The 14,767-nt window shown below is 37.2% G+C and overlaps 1 protein-coding gene across 1 annotated transcript in view; it reads right to left on the minus strand.

The window, feature by feature from the left end:
* Positions 1-9,581: 9,581 nt before the first annotated feature.
* Positions 9,582-14,767, minus strand: part of LURAP1L (leucine rich adaptor protein 1 like) — a 31,268-nt gene continuing 26,082 nt past the window's right edge. The window contains exon 2 of the mRNA XM_004581106.4: positions 9,582-10,301. Coding sequence (XP_004581163.2) covers positions 9,927-10,301 — 375 coding nt within the window. The 3' untranslated portion in view covers positions 9,582-9,926. The remainder of the gene's footprint in view (positions 10,302-14,767) is intronic.

A 14,767-nucleotide genomic window follows, 5' to 3' on the forward strand; every position in this document is an offset into this window, starting at 1 on the left:
TTGTTAGGAGAGATGACTTCTGGGGGTTTCCATGGACTGAGCCATGGACTCATGGACACATAGACTCAGAGGTCTGTGAAGGAGCTGAGATGGAGTGGCTTAGAAGGGAGAAGTCAGAAGGCCTGGCAGGAAAACTGTGAGCACTGCTGGACTGTACCTACTAGTAGTGGGTAGGAGAAGCTCAGACGGGGGGCGTGAACAAGCTTGGACAACGTGGTGGTATCTGTTGGCCAATGAAAGGACCTGATGTGGGGGTGGGTTGGGCTGAGCTGAGTTACAGCAACTATGGCTGTGCATAATAGCTGGAGGGATGAAACTGGGCTGGACTAGGCTATAGCAGAGGCTGGTGCATGCGAAGACTGGGGTGCGACAAGCTGTTAGTTGTTATTGGGTATTGTCCCAGCTAGGCTGTGGCATCCACTGGTATACGAGAGGACCAGGTCTGTGGTGGACTGGCTAGGCTGGGCAAAGCACCAGTCAGTTCACTTGATATGGGTCCTGGGTGGAACTGACCAGGCAGCTGCATCCACCAGTGCATGTGTTATTCAGACTGTGACAGACTGATCCTGACCCTGCACTGGGTGAAACACACAAGAATAAAGTTGTAGGTCACCCAGGTGACATTTCTTGGGAGTCTTCTCAATTATGTAGCTGGACTCAGACCTGGCCACAGGATATGCAGTCCAACTTTGGAGTACACATGTCAGGACAGGATCTCCTAGTCGCTAATGTCTGTACAGTGGACAACATGCGCAGAAGCACATGAGTGCATGATGGTCAGCTCATCTAGTCCAATGAGAGACACCAACTGCCTCACCAGAGGATGGAAAACAGAACAGTTTTCACAATTCTCCTGGCCAAACTTTTCCTGCGTCTGAAAATCCTCTCGGGTGGATTTTGTCAACCCTGGAAGAACGAAACCAACATCCATGTGGGAAACTGGCACTTGAAGGGGAAGGATTAACCAACTGAACCATTGTGCTGGCCCCCAAGATTTAATTCTATTCCCAGTGCACATTATCCTTGCATTATTCCAAGCAAGACTGGAGAGAGTTTAATACATAATACATCAGAAGTGACCTGAGGAGATGAGGGTTGTGGTATGGTGGGTTAAACTATCACTGGGAACTTCTGAAACTAACACCTCAGAACTATCAACACCATTCAAATAACACACTTGGAATATTTTCCCCCTCATCAGGGTCTCTAAGATGGCATTAAATGATCTGGCCCATCCCTGGGTGTTGATCTAGCTTGGCATCAAGGAGCAAACTCCTTCCTTTCCCCTACCCTTGCCGATACAGGAGGGAAAACATTGAGACATTTGTCCCACTCACCTTCTTCCATACCTGACCCTTCCCACCCTAATCAGAGGTCAGCATGGGTGTGCATCCTTCTCAACTATGTAGACAAAAATAAAATCTAAATTTTTAAAAAAATTTTTAAATTGTTCTAAAATATCTTTATGTAGTTTTTGATTGTGATATAATGTAGAACAAACTAGATGTTTAAAAATATTGATCTTTTCACTTATTTCATTAATAGCTTTTTCAGTTCAGCATTTTTAGTTTAGCAGTTGGTATGTCTACACACAGCATTATGTAACCTCTCAGAGTTGCTCTGACACCTCATTTCAATATTCATGTTTTTATAATTAATTACAAGTTTAATAATAGTTATCTGCTGTTGTAATTAAACAATACTGATGATTACATAATAATATTATGAGTTTTTTATTTTACTTACCTCAATGTTAGAGGAATTTCTTTTTTTATGTGGATATTTTAAAATGTAAATTCTGTTAATTTACTCTATAAAAATATCTGTTAAATATATACCAAAGATGAATATGATGAAATACGTAGTATAATGGATAACAACAAACTGATAATTTGTGATCCCCTTCATGTTGCTTGTAGCATCAGAAAAACACATACTTCATATAAAAAGGTCCTAAATATCAAAGCTTATGCTACTTAAGATCAATGAATACTGCACTAAGATAAAAAATTTAATACCTCAAGGAGATAGATTTTCATTTTTTAAAAATAAGATTTGTTTGTTTTTAATGGCTGGGCAGGTTTACAGAAAGAAGGAGATACAGAATGAGAAACTGATGATAAATACAGCTTTTGTGTCTCAAGTTCGGTTTCTGGAAACTGTAAAAAGACATGGAGAATTCTATAGACATTGAAACGATTTTTAATATTCTTAGCCCTGTGTCTTAAATTTCACGTGAAACTCAATTTTTGAAATGGAAAAGAAGTACTTATCTAACATGTCACCTTCTTCCTTTAGATCACTGGTAGATGTTTACACCAGATAAATGTAGATGACTCACTTTGACAGATTTACGATAGATTAGAAAAAAAGGCTGATATACTTTTGTCTGCTAAGTTTGTCAAGTAAATCAGCCAGAAAATAACAGGTGTCAAATAATGATTTAAGATTTTGCTTATAGTCACATAAACCATTTACCATAGAGATCACTGAAATTTAGAAGTTCACCAAATAATTTATCAAAAATCTATCATGATCCTACTTCGTCCCAAATTTTTACTGCTACTCATAGCACTTGGAACGTTAAAATCCTTAAGGATTTCACTGGCATTAAAGTCCAAATATTTGCCATTGGTTAGGGTAAAAGTCCTTACCAATCTGATGGCTAGATGTTCCCACTTGAGTTAATGAGAGGCATAAAGCAAATACCACCACATTCCAAAAGACTGGTACCCTAAGGCAACAGCTAAGATCTCATGGCTGGCAATGCAGGGAACATTGAGCTCTTGAGCTCTTACAAGAATGTATCACAGCTAAAATTTCACTCATTTTCTTTCTGATATTTCTATTTTGATGAGAAACAGTCTTACAGGTCTTTAAGTTCAAAATTGTTTTGAGGTTTTGCTATGGAACTGGGGATAGTAAAACAATGTCTTTTCACCATAAGATTGTACCTAAACAGTGCCAAAAAAAAAAAACTGGATCACCAACATCAGGGGGCACTGTGATTTGTAACTGAAATTACTTCGTTTCAAGATAAAAATTAACTTTTCAAGAAATACTATGCTGTGTTTTTTTCTTCAGTATCGCAAATATGTCCACATTCCTTTTCAATGTGCGCACTTCTAATTATGCAAGCTTATCTTAGCTCTTATTCCATATAGATTCGCTTTGAAAAACTTACAATGAATTTTATTTTTTATTTGACGGTTTCCTTTGGCAGTGTTTATTCTGTATTCTAACACACTGCTGTTAGGTGATTTCTGTTTTCAGATGATCTCTTCATGCTGGCATTCAAGTCTACAACTTCATCTTCCTAATATCACTTTTTCAGTGTAAAAGCACTCCTACTTATTAATACAATGAGCAAAACAAATAACAAAAAACCTAGTCATAAAAATCTAGGTTATAAACTAGAAAACAAAACCAATAGTAAGACCAATGCTAAAAGGTTATGCAAAGCCACAATCTATGCTCAACTACTAAGAATCTAAGACCAGGAAGATAATCAGAAATATGTGGTACATAGGCAAAAGACGTACTTTGCTTAAAAAGCACTTGTTGTCAAATTGGTACGTTATGGGAACTCCAAAAATGATGAAAACCCTACGTAATTTAAGTTATGAGTTGCACTGCATATCAACCCTAAAATGCCCACTTTAATTTCAGTGCCTTTTCTTACAAGGCTTTTAAAGGTAGTGTAGAAAATAAGTGTGTAAAAATCTCCAAATATCCCGAATTCAAGAATGGCTGATATAAATAGCTCAAAGACAGGATAACTTCTCCAGGACCCTTTGTTATACTTTGACAAAACATCTCATTGCCATGGCTGGCCATAAAAGTGATCACAGATGTTGATACTTAATTTCTGCATCTTGTATGGAGAAACTTCTCAAGAAGGAACTTTGTTCAAAATAGTTACTAGATTGGTCATATAACAGTATATAATAATAAAATTCCTTTGAATAGGTTCCTGAGTGTAGTAACTGCTGGGCAGATATACTTCACATTTAGAACCTTTTAATTATATACTAACCCTTAACTGTCTATTCCATTTAACTCCCTAACTGTCCTTTTTTCTGTTTACATTATTTATATTTTAAATGCAATTTACATATCTATTTTGCATGAAGATACCTTGAGCCAGTCATTCTTTATGCAAGTATGAGTCATTTTCGAAATACAATTTAGGAAAAACATTTTATCTGCAATTTTGGTCATGTGTACAAGTTGCTGAAGAGGGCTTCACTTATTTTCAAAATCAGGTATTATTCAACATCTCCTCTAGCCATCCAATACCATAAAATATCTGAATTAAAATGAAAAAAACACAGTTTCTAAGGGTCTAGTAGAATAAATGTTTAATCACTTGAACCCAATTTTTACGGTCATAAATTTTTGAGATCACTTGGCAGGATCATCAGTAACAATTTTTCATAGACAAGCCAATGAAACCAGAAAAGAAAAACTCTTTGAGAAAAAAGCCAAGTGACAAGAAGCTGGAATGTATCAGCCATAAACGAGTAAGGAATCTTCTGGTTCTTCATAAACACCCCTTTGCACTAGAGGAAAAAATGCACAGTTGATAGCTGGACTCTTTTTGATTTATAGGCATATTTGGCTGATGTGAAAATAATTGTAGTAAATTACTCCAAGTGTAATCTAAAAACATCAAGAATGCATACATTTCCCTACTAGTCCAAGATTGCTCATTAGTAAAGAATGAAATAATGTAACCCCTGAAAATTCTTCCTCCCACTTTGGACAAATAGGCCTCGCACACAACGTTAACGATTTGAAGCAATGCCAACTTTGGGCAATGTTTGGAATGTAACTAGCACTCAAGTATAGGTAGATAGCACACAAGGCCAGTATTGGCTCTGGTTTGGCTCAAGCAGACCTTGGATTAAGTGTGCATCACAAAATAATCCATAATGCTAGGTGAGAACATTGGGGTGTTGGTTAACGTTCACTGAGGATGTTCCACAAACATTTGAACAATGATAACAGTGATTATTTAGAAGTGGTACAAGATTTATGCTCCAATCAATAAAACTCATGTTGAGAAATAAAAAATAGACTCTGCACTTTGCTAACGACCGCTTGCTCTGTCCACACAGTCAGCCCGGTAGCATTTTCATCATCTTCACCTTTCTTCCTTCACTCAACATTCTTGTCTATCTCTTGTCACTACACTCTGCCCATTAGGTAAACCAAGCTCATCTTCTCATCTCAAAGACTTTAACTTAACCACATGTGATCTCCTTTTTGCCATGAAGTAGCAAATGCACAGGTTCCAGTAATTAGGACATGAACAACTCAGTAAATATGTTGTACTTAAGTACTGGAGCATTATTCTCCAGTACCAGAGAGGTACTTTGTACAAATGACCTCCTAAACACAAGGATGGCAGCTTTTACAGCTCATGATAAGAAATTGGATTTGACCTTTAAGGAGACAGAGAAAAATTGCATTTAGGAATACAGGCTGAAAAATGCAGCTTTTATCTGACAATATTACTGGGAAGTGTTGAGCACTGGCTGTGGGGTTTAGGGATGGAAATGATACAGTACTACTGCAGTACTCTAAAGGAGAACTGATGGTGGCTTAGGATAGTGCCAGCAAACAGAGTGAGAACTTGAAGCCTGGCAGATATATTTCTAAGATGGAGGTCATAAGATATGGATGTTGTGTAGTGGAAAGGGAGTAGTTAACATTTACATGAAGGATTTCAGCTGAGAATTTGCTGAGTGGAGGGAAGTGCCATCTTTTCTTTATTCTTCTTACTTGAAAGTCAGCATTACAGAGAGAGGGGGAGGGAGACACAGAGGGCCGGGGAGAGAGAAATCTGGCTCACTCTTCAAAAGTTGCAAAGGCCAGAGTTGGGCTGATCTAAAGCTGGGAACCAGGAACTTCTTTCTGTTCTCCAATGTGGGTCAGTGGCCCAGACACTCAGACCATCCTCTGCTGCTTTTCCAGGCCATTAACAGGGAGCTGGATGGGCAGTTGAGTAACCAGAATGCGAACCAGAGCCCATATATGAATATGCCACCATGCTGCCTCTAGAAAGCACAATTTATTAAACTGGGTAAGGCTGCCAAATAAGAAAGTTTCAGTTTGGGATATACTGAAGTTGATTTGCAAATCAAACAGTAAGTAAATGTGTAATGGGGCAAATGGATGTAAGAGATCAGGGAGACTCATGCTTGAAGTGTGCACTTAGAAATCTTAGCACATAGGTAGTATTTCACATTATGAAATTAGGTGAATTCTTTGGGGGGCTGTTTTTGAAGAGTTATGTCCATGGGTTGGAGCTGCACAGGTTCCTGTCCTGGTTGCTTAATTTCTGATCCAACTCCCTGCTAATGTGCCAGAGGAATCAGCTGTGTCAACTGCTGCTGGTACATCAGCAAGTATGGGACATTGAAATAAACATGGAGCAGGGAAACAAACGCTTGCTTGAAGTTGCTTGTGCCTACATAATGCACCAAATAACAAGGATCTCTGTTGCCTTTCTAAACATTGATAAATACTTAAATCTTTATGCTATGCAATTTGGAACTGATGAGTGATATCAATTTTAGTTTCCTTGAAGTAATGTCTCTAGTTGGCTGATCAGCTAGAGTGTGTTTCATAAAAAACACCCAAAAATGTACTAACTTTAACGCTAAATCCCTTACATTCAATATTTTCTTATATTCAAATTCACAAACTTTAATTTTTTCTGATACACCATAACATAGCACAGGTAGAGTGTAGTTCAAAAAAAGAAATTAACTTTGCTGAATTTCCCCTTGATACTGACAGGATCAATTATCATGAGCTCCAGATCAGAATTTGGTTTAAGGGATTCTTTAGTTGAAAACTGGCAATTCTGTGTATTCACTCTCCTCAGACTAATAAACCCATTGTTACTTGATGTTGATTGACCGTGCTTTCACTCCTCTTAGTAAAAGCCACTATTAGAACATTTTTGATATATAGGACAGTGCTTCAAAGTTTGTAGACAAGTAAAATTAAAAGACACATTTATTTTGGTACAACAAAATTTTGAAATGTATGATATTTTTTCCTGATAAGTATCTTCCATGAACTTTCTGAAGTTCCTTTGTATATTTCAATCATTGAACGCATACTTAATGCCTTTCGGAAAATAAAATAAATATCAAATGTTGAGACTCCTAGATCTAAGATAAGTTTTCAAATGTTTTTGCTAATGTTCATTTCTTATAATACAATGTATAAGTGAAAAGCATCATATACCATTCTCCAACGTTATGCTTTTCTCATTTCCTTTATATAGAGGAAAAATTAAAAGATAATAGGAGGTACAGAGATATCAGGGGAAACTCTTTGCAAAAGAATGATATAAAATACTTTCCCCAGATTCAATTTGAAACTAAGAGCTGAGAGCAGAAATTATCTTTCATGGCACGGATTCCTTCAGGCAAATAATGGATTTCATATGTGTTAGCATTTGCTCTTGTTGCTCTTACTCCCTAGTTGTTTGCCCATTTTTCACATAAGGATTAATTCCTGGCATTTCTGTAGACTCATGGTCACATATTTCATCAGTTTCTGTTTTGACATTCACCAGTTTTGGCTTTAAGGATACTTTTCATGACCAAGAATAGGGTGTACTTTTGAATTTTAGTTTGACAAATAATCTGTGCTAAAAAAAACGCCTTAATCTAATTCTAGCTGAAAACCAAATAAAGCAGCAAACCAACGTACTTTTCAAGGAATATAACTACAAAGGAAATAGTGGAGAATTGTATTAGGAAACGTGGAGGATAGGCATCTCTCTGATTTACCTAGAGACATAAAATTGCCTCTGGACCTGCACTTTTTCAAGATCAGGCTGAGCAAACTCAGTATTGCAAAACATGGAGACCACTGATTTGAAGAACTAGTATTGGTCACATTTTTCTTATTTTCTCATGGTATAAATTTCCCTTCTCATCCATATTTTACTATTTAACACCATAAGTTCCAAATATATTACTGATGGTTATTATTATGAGTAATATGCAGTCAAGTTAAGTATCCTGGTTTGATGCTTCCTCTAAGATTTGATCCAGTTCTTTGTGTCTCTGTTTCTTGAAACCTAGAATGGTGAAAATTCTCATTTCTGGTGACTTTTTTGATGAGGATTATTATCAAGTACTTTGAGTGAGAGACTAGTATGAAATACAGGACCTTGTAATTTTTTTTTGAAATTGAATAATAGATCTTAGAAAAAATAAATGTAAAAAATGTGTATTAATTATATAAAAACAAAGAACATTTTGGGGAGATAATTTCTTATTTTTAATTACTTATAAATAGAAAGTTTTTAATTTGTATTGTGGCATATTAAGTGGAGAGGCATATATCATTACAAAAAAGAGTTTTAAATTTTAGTTAAAATCTCAAACTAGGAATCAAAATAAAATATATAGAGGATTGCTAACATCACATCAAAACTACATGTGTGTTCATAGCATGAGTTATGAGGTATAGCATTTCTAGATACTACTTTAAAAAGCTAAACAGTTATTTATCTGTCCCATATTGGCTCTTATTAATGGTTCTACTCTCCAACTGTAAGTTTTTCCTTCACTCTCTTTCTCTCACTCTCTTTCTCTCATCAATGTCCATTAATATGCTTACACATCCTGTCAGAATCACAAGATGTGTCAGAATTACAAGAAGCATCAACAGAATTTCAAAATACAATTAATATATTTTTAACTCCAATCACTTTCACATCCAATCACAAATGCTATTTAAAATTGGGGTGAATAAAATATACTATCACACAAATCAGTAGTTTGAGCCAAAATTGTTGATGACAAAAAGCTAATGTATAGGACCCGGCAGCGTGGCCTAGCGGCTAAAGTCCTTGCCTTGAATGCGCCGGCATCCCATATGTGTGCCGGTTCTAATCCCAGCAGCTCCACTTCCCATCCAGCTTCCTGCTTGTGGCCTGGGATGGCAGTCGAGGACCGCCCAAAGCCTTGGGACCCTGCACCCACGTGGGAGACCCAGAAGAGGTTCCTGGCTTCTGGCTTCAGATCGGCGCAGCACCCACCTTTGCAGTCACTTGGGGAGTGAATCATCGGACGGAACATCTTCCTCTCTGTCTCTTCTCTCTGTATATCTGACTTTGTAATAAAAATAAAATAAATCTTTTTTAAAAAAGCTAATGTATAGCACCATCTCAAGTGTAGGTACAGATACTGCAATGCGCCGTACTCTTCCAACTGTGTGTCATGTAAAACTATATGACTGAACTTATTGCTGGTGATATAGTTGGGCACTGTGACACAGAACCCATGCCATGTGTAGTTCTAAGCATTTGTTCAACCTAACACAAGGAAAGTAATGGAACTCAACACCCTCTAGTACATGAAACCTTAAGAAGACAAACAGTAGGACCTGGTGATAGCCTAATACCTAAATCCTCGCCTTGTATGTTCTGGCTATTTCCGTCATTTAGGATGTAAAATAGCAGATGAAAGATCTTTCTCTTTGTAAATCTGTCTTTCCAATAATACCTAAATCTTAAAAAATAATAAGAACACAAGCCACAAATGTAATGTTATGGAACTTTGGTTTATTGTAAAATTTAGCAAAGATTTTTTGCAATCCCTGACGCCTTGTTCAGAAAACCATAATTATTGCTTCTTTTCTCCCCTGCTTTGTGCCATTTTTAAAAAGGGGAGAGAAAATCATGACAATAAATAAAAATAGAAGTGTCAGAGAAAAATCAGTCCAGATGAGAAATATTAGGAGCAACAAAAACAGCAGCAAGCAGTTTCAAAATAAGCTTCTTTCCAAAAGGCTGTCTCATTAAAAAAAAATTCACACTAAAAATACAGCAGTGGAGCAGAAAGGTAAATACAAGTTAGTTGCACACCAGTCTCATGCAGAAAACTGGGTAGTTAGCCAAAGCAGTAGTACTCAGATGCCAATTTGGGGTGCTTGTGCAGTGCCTGCGAGTCCTCGATTATGGAGCTGTCGCTGAACTGGTCCAAGTCAGAGGGGGTCTGATGGCCCGGCACATCATCAACCAAAGTGTCCAGATAGCTCCCCACAGAGATGCCGTCCAGCCCATCACTGCCATCGTGCAGGCTGTTGTAGCTGCCATGTAAAGAGGTGTCTTGACTCTCGAGTAAACTACACAGGCTCCCACTGAGACTGCTGCCTCGGCTGGTCATGGTGGCTTTTTCCTCAATCATCCACTTAAAGGACTCGATGCTGTCATTGATCACAAGCAACTGGCGCATGAGCCTGACATCTGTGGCTCTAAGGTTAACCTGTGGAAAAGAGAGTAAAGGAGTATGATAATGTGATTGCTATTATTATACAATCTCAACAGAAATTAGCAAAATATTATAATACATTGCTACAGAAGATATTGTTCTTATCTGCATTTCATAGAAGAATGCAATCCACAGAAAAGATCTCCTGTAATTGCCCAGCTTCTTGTTGGAATTGAAGTCCTGTGTCCAGAATGGAAGGTAGGGACATTTGTGGCCACTAGAGGTCTTACATCCATTATGGTTTGAAAATGGATTCCGGTGTCTCTGGGTACTAATGTTCTCCACAGGATCCAAAGCTAATTCAGACTTGTGACTATTTAGATTATCAAAGGTGCCCATTCTTGAATGACTCAAAACATGAAGGTAAAAAGAGCCCATTGTCTTCAAAATTATACATTTATATTGCGAAAAATCCTTCCTGTTAGGAAGTTAATACATAACTAAAGGCACATGATGAACAAACATCAGCAAAGATACAATGTCCACTAATGACTCCATAGATGCAAGATTACAGGCTTTAAGAAGTTAAGTCTAAAGACAAAGAGCACAAAGTGTAATTTAGAACCTTAATTTTACTGGGAAAATGAATGAACTTCAGTGATTTCCTCATCTTCTCTGGGAAGAGCAGCAACGTTAAAATTGCATGGATGATAATGGTGATTATTATTGTCTTTCTAAAGAGGCCAGGCACAGAAGGATGTGACTTCAGTACCCTGAGATGCTTTTATATTGATATTATCTCTTTAGGCTGACAATGATCTGTGTTGAAGAAAGTCTTTATGTGAAAATTCATATGTTCCCCAGACACCCTACATACACACACCATGAGCCTCTAAGACAATGTGCACATTAAAATATCATAGAATGTATCCATTCTACAATAGCTGAGAAGACTTGCTGTGCCCAGTACAAACACGGTAGAATATCAGTCTGATCATTTCAGAATTGCTCTCCTAAAGAACCACAGATCCGTTTTTTCACATTCCCATCAGGCCACAGGAACATGTTCTAGCTCATGCCCATAGCTAGGCAAACTTTCCTTTTATTGTGCTTGCTTGAAAAGCTTCATTCTCTACCTCTCCAAACCCTTTCCATTCTTCATGCCCTGTCTTCCATTAAGCACTCCTTGCTGACCCCAGCCTCCGCTAGTGGTCTTAATTTAGTCTTTTATATCTGTATCTCCCAGGATATCTTCATTTTAGAAGTGTAAGAAAAGCCACATCTTAACATTATCCATATCTTGAAGTCTGTCCAAAGCATTGAATTTTAGGAATAGTCATGATTCAAAGATTCCCAGAAATTCAGCTCTCAAGACAATAATAACCCAAGTTCCCAGCAACCGTGTCATTTAAGGGTTAAAACAAGCTTACATTGAAATTTTTGCTAGCTTTTTTGTCTGATAGACTGGCTTAAACAAAAAAAAAATTCTATTTTATTGAGCACTAAGAATAAAAGGGGGAAGAGAATACAACAAAGTAACAAAGCCTCCTTTGACCATGAAATGATTTATTTAAACAAGAAAGCAGGCTTTTTTTTTTGAAAGTGAAATATTCACAGGCAATGGAACCGTTGTTAGCAGAAGAAATGGTGAGAGCAAGTTGGTTAGAATATGTTTATCTGGCTAATAATGATTATGGATGTAAATGTCTAACCATGGGTCCTGAGAGGAGAGAGTAAACAGCTTCCAGCTGTGGGAAAGCTGGGAGAGCAGGCTCACACAGTCCCAGTCCATCACCAGCAGCTCCAGATACAGAGAACTCCCACCTGCTGCATGGCACTTCGTTTCAAGAACGCAGGTGTGGTTTACACTACTGTGAAACTTGAAGGCATGAACAATCTGCCGAACAGCTCAATCACAACCTTCCTTCTGTCTGCTATGGTTGCCGTACCTTTCTACGCCAGTATTTCTTCCAGTCCTTTTGACGTGTGGCTATCAACTGAGAATATAGAGCCTTGCTCTGGTGGCAGAAAACCATATCATTTCGGCACTTATGATCTAATTAGGTCCCATTATTTCATGCTAAGAATGCTGAGGTTGGGGTCTGAATATAATGCCACCTTTTGATAAAGCTAATTCTTGAGCAGTTATACTCTCCCATGCTCATGCACAGCTTTCCATTTCATTTCCATGTCTGTTGTTTCCTCAATAATATTTACAAATAGTTGGAATCATCCTGCTTATTATTTGCTTATTTTCTGACTTCTCTGTGAGCCTGGAAGCACAGCAGATCTGATCTGTCCTGATCATCCCACTGTGACTAACCTAGAAGACTGCTTGGCACATTCTCATTTCTCAAGTAGTATTTGCCCTTTGGCTCAATTACAAGCTTTGTTTTGGGTTGAAATTTTTGTCAGGAACATGCCATTTTCATGTGAGTTAGTGATCTGTGCGTTGAATGAGCAGAAAAGAAAATTTCAGTATTGATGCTTTCCTAGCATATAATCTCATTTCTATACCTTCATAGAAATTATACACAAAGTAACTGGTGAAAGGTTACTCCTAGCTTAAAATTACAGAGTACATGACATCATTCGAGAAGAAGTGGACTTCGAGGTGTGAGTCACAGTCTAAATATTATGTTTGTTCAAAGGTGATAACTTGTTCTAGCACAGCACAGGTGTTCCGTAAACGCTTTGCAAAATGAATTGAACAAAAGGGACAAACAAAACAGACACTGAGAAAGAAAAGCAAAGAAAAAAACAGAAATGAGGTTTGAGTCCATTGGCCCCCAAAAATGTGAATATACTTTCCTCTTTGCTTCCCAACTCTATCCTGGTCTTCATGTTGTTCATCTTCCTGGTATCTTCTGCCTAAGGATGCTAACATAATGTGTGTTGGCACTCAGGGGAGATTGCTGATTTTTTTTTTTTTCATTTTTCCTTTCTCCTTTGTTTTAACTGCTTTTGATAAAAACATTTTATACATTTCATAGGTGCAGTTCCAAGAAGATAACCATGTGTCTTCCACTTCCTTCCTCCCCTCCCATCTCTTCACCACTTTTTACAAGGACAATTTTAATTCACTCTATATCCACAGGCTTAACTCACCACTAATCATAATATTCAACAAACAACTGGAGATCTCACATCATGCTTTCGATTTTTTTATGGTAGAAGTTGAAATCAGTAATATTCACAGCCTTCATAGTAAAACCTTTCCACAAAACTGTTTTTTTTTTTCACCCTGCCAAGTTAACACTGAAAGAATCCAAGGTTTTAAATTGGCACAAAGGAATTCAAGAAAGAATGTAGTCAGATTATCAATTGCTTCGGGAATGGATAATCAAATTGACTTCTTTTGTGGTGTTGCATGAGAACAGAGTACAGGAATCTGCTCTGTCATTGCCATTATCTTCCTCTGTGAAAACTTAACAAAGTGGCTTGGGACACAGAACCTCAGTGGGCTGCAAATTTGTTTCAAGAGTGCATAACAAAATGTTAATGAAAAGTAGAATTAACAGACACATTTATTTTAATGCAGAACATTTTTGCACTCTAGGTATATGATGTATCTTCAAAAAATTCCTGAAAAGTTCATTTTATGAGAAATCTATGCATGGAATTTTAAAAATTGCATTAGGCTAAATTTAGCTTGTTATTACCATTTTGAAGAACTTTCTGAATTACTCTCACAGTTGAAGAAAAATATGAAGATTTGTTTCTACCTCCAGTGAATCAAGAGTAACAGAGATGGTAATGCGATGTGAAGAAACACAGATTGATCTCACTGAGGAAAGCTTAGTTTAACTGAGGCATAGAATACACAATATTTTTGTTAAGTACTATTTTTTCAATATACTTGATAAGAAGGTATTACAGATCAGATCACCCCAGAATTTCCTTCCAATCTCATATCATTTCAGTTAGTTCTCATTCCTGGATTCATGTGATTACTATATTATTTCAGCCACGAGAATATTATTCAGGCTATAACACAACAGAACTTTTGCTTCTAAGTTACTCTGGCAAAACGTGTAACTGGTAAAAATTCTATGTAGATGTTAATGACCTTATCAGAAATTTCTCTCACTATTTTAAGTTAAATAAAAATTGTTTCTGTGTACCAAGACAATCATATATATATGTGTGTGTGTATACATATTATATAATATTTAGCTATGTCTGCCAAGCAGTGATATTTTTTCAATCCATCTTGTTATTCTGGAGGCTTGAATAGTAGCCTCATCCACTACCTGTTTTCCATATTTTATTTAAGAACATCAACTTGGCAGATAAGACTACCATCTTCTAGTTATGAACCATTATGGTAACATCCACAATACCCATGTTGTAAATGTCAAACGTCCTGCCGGCTGGAGCGTGAATTACAAGAGAGGAAGCTACCCTTGCAAGTCCATAATCTCATACAGGAATAAGGGAAGTAAAAAGACTAGCCTCATTTTTTAACCTACCCCTAGTGTTTAGTAAGAAGTATTTCAGTGCATTCTTTTCCGAACTTA

This window comes from Ochotona princeps, chromosome 14 (genome assembly GCF_030435755.1).
Source record: "Ochotona princeps isolate mOchPri1 chromosome 14, mOchPri1.hap1, whole genome shotgun sequence".
NCBI lineage: Eukaryota > Metazoa > Chordata > Mammalia > Lagomorpha > Ochotonidae > Ochotona > Ochotona princeps.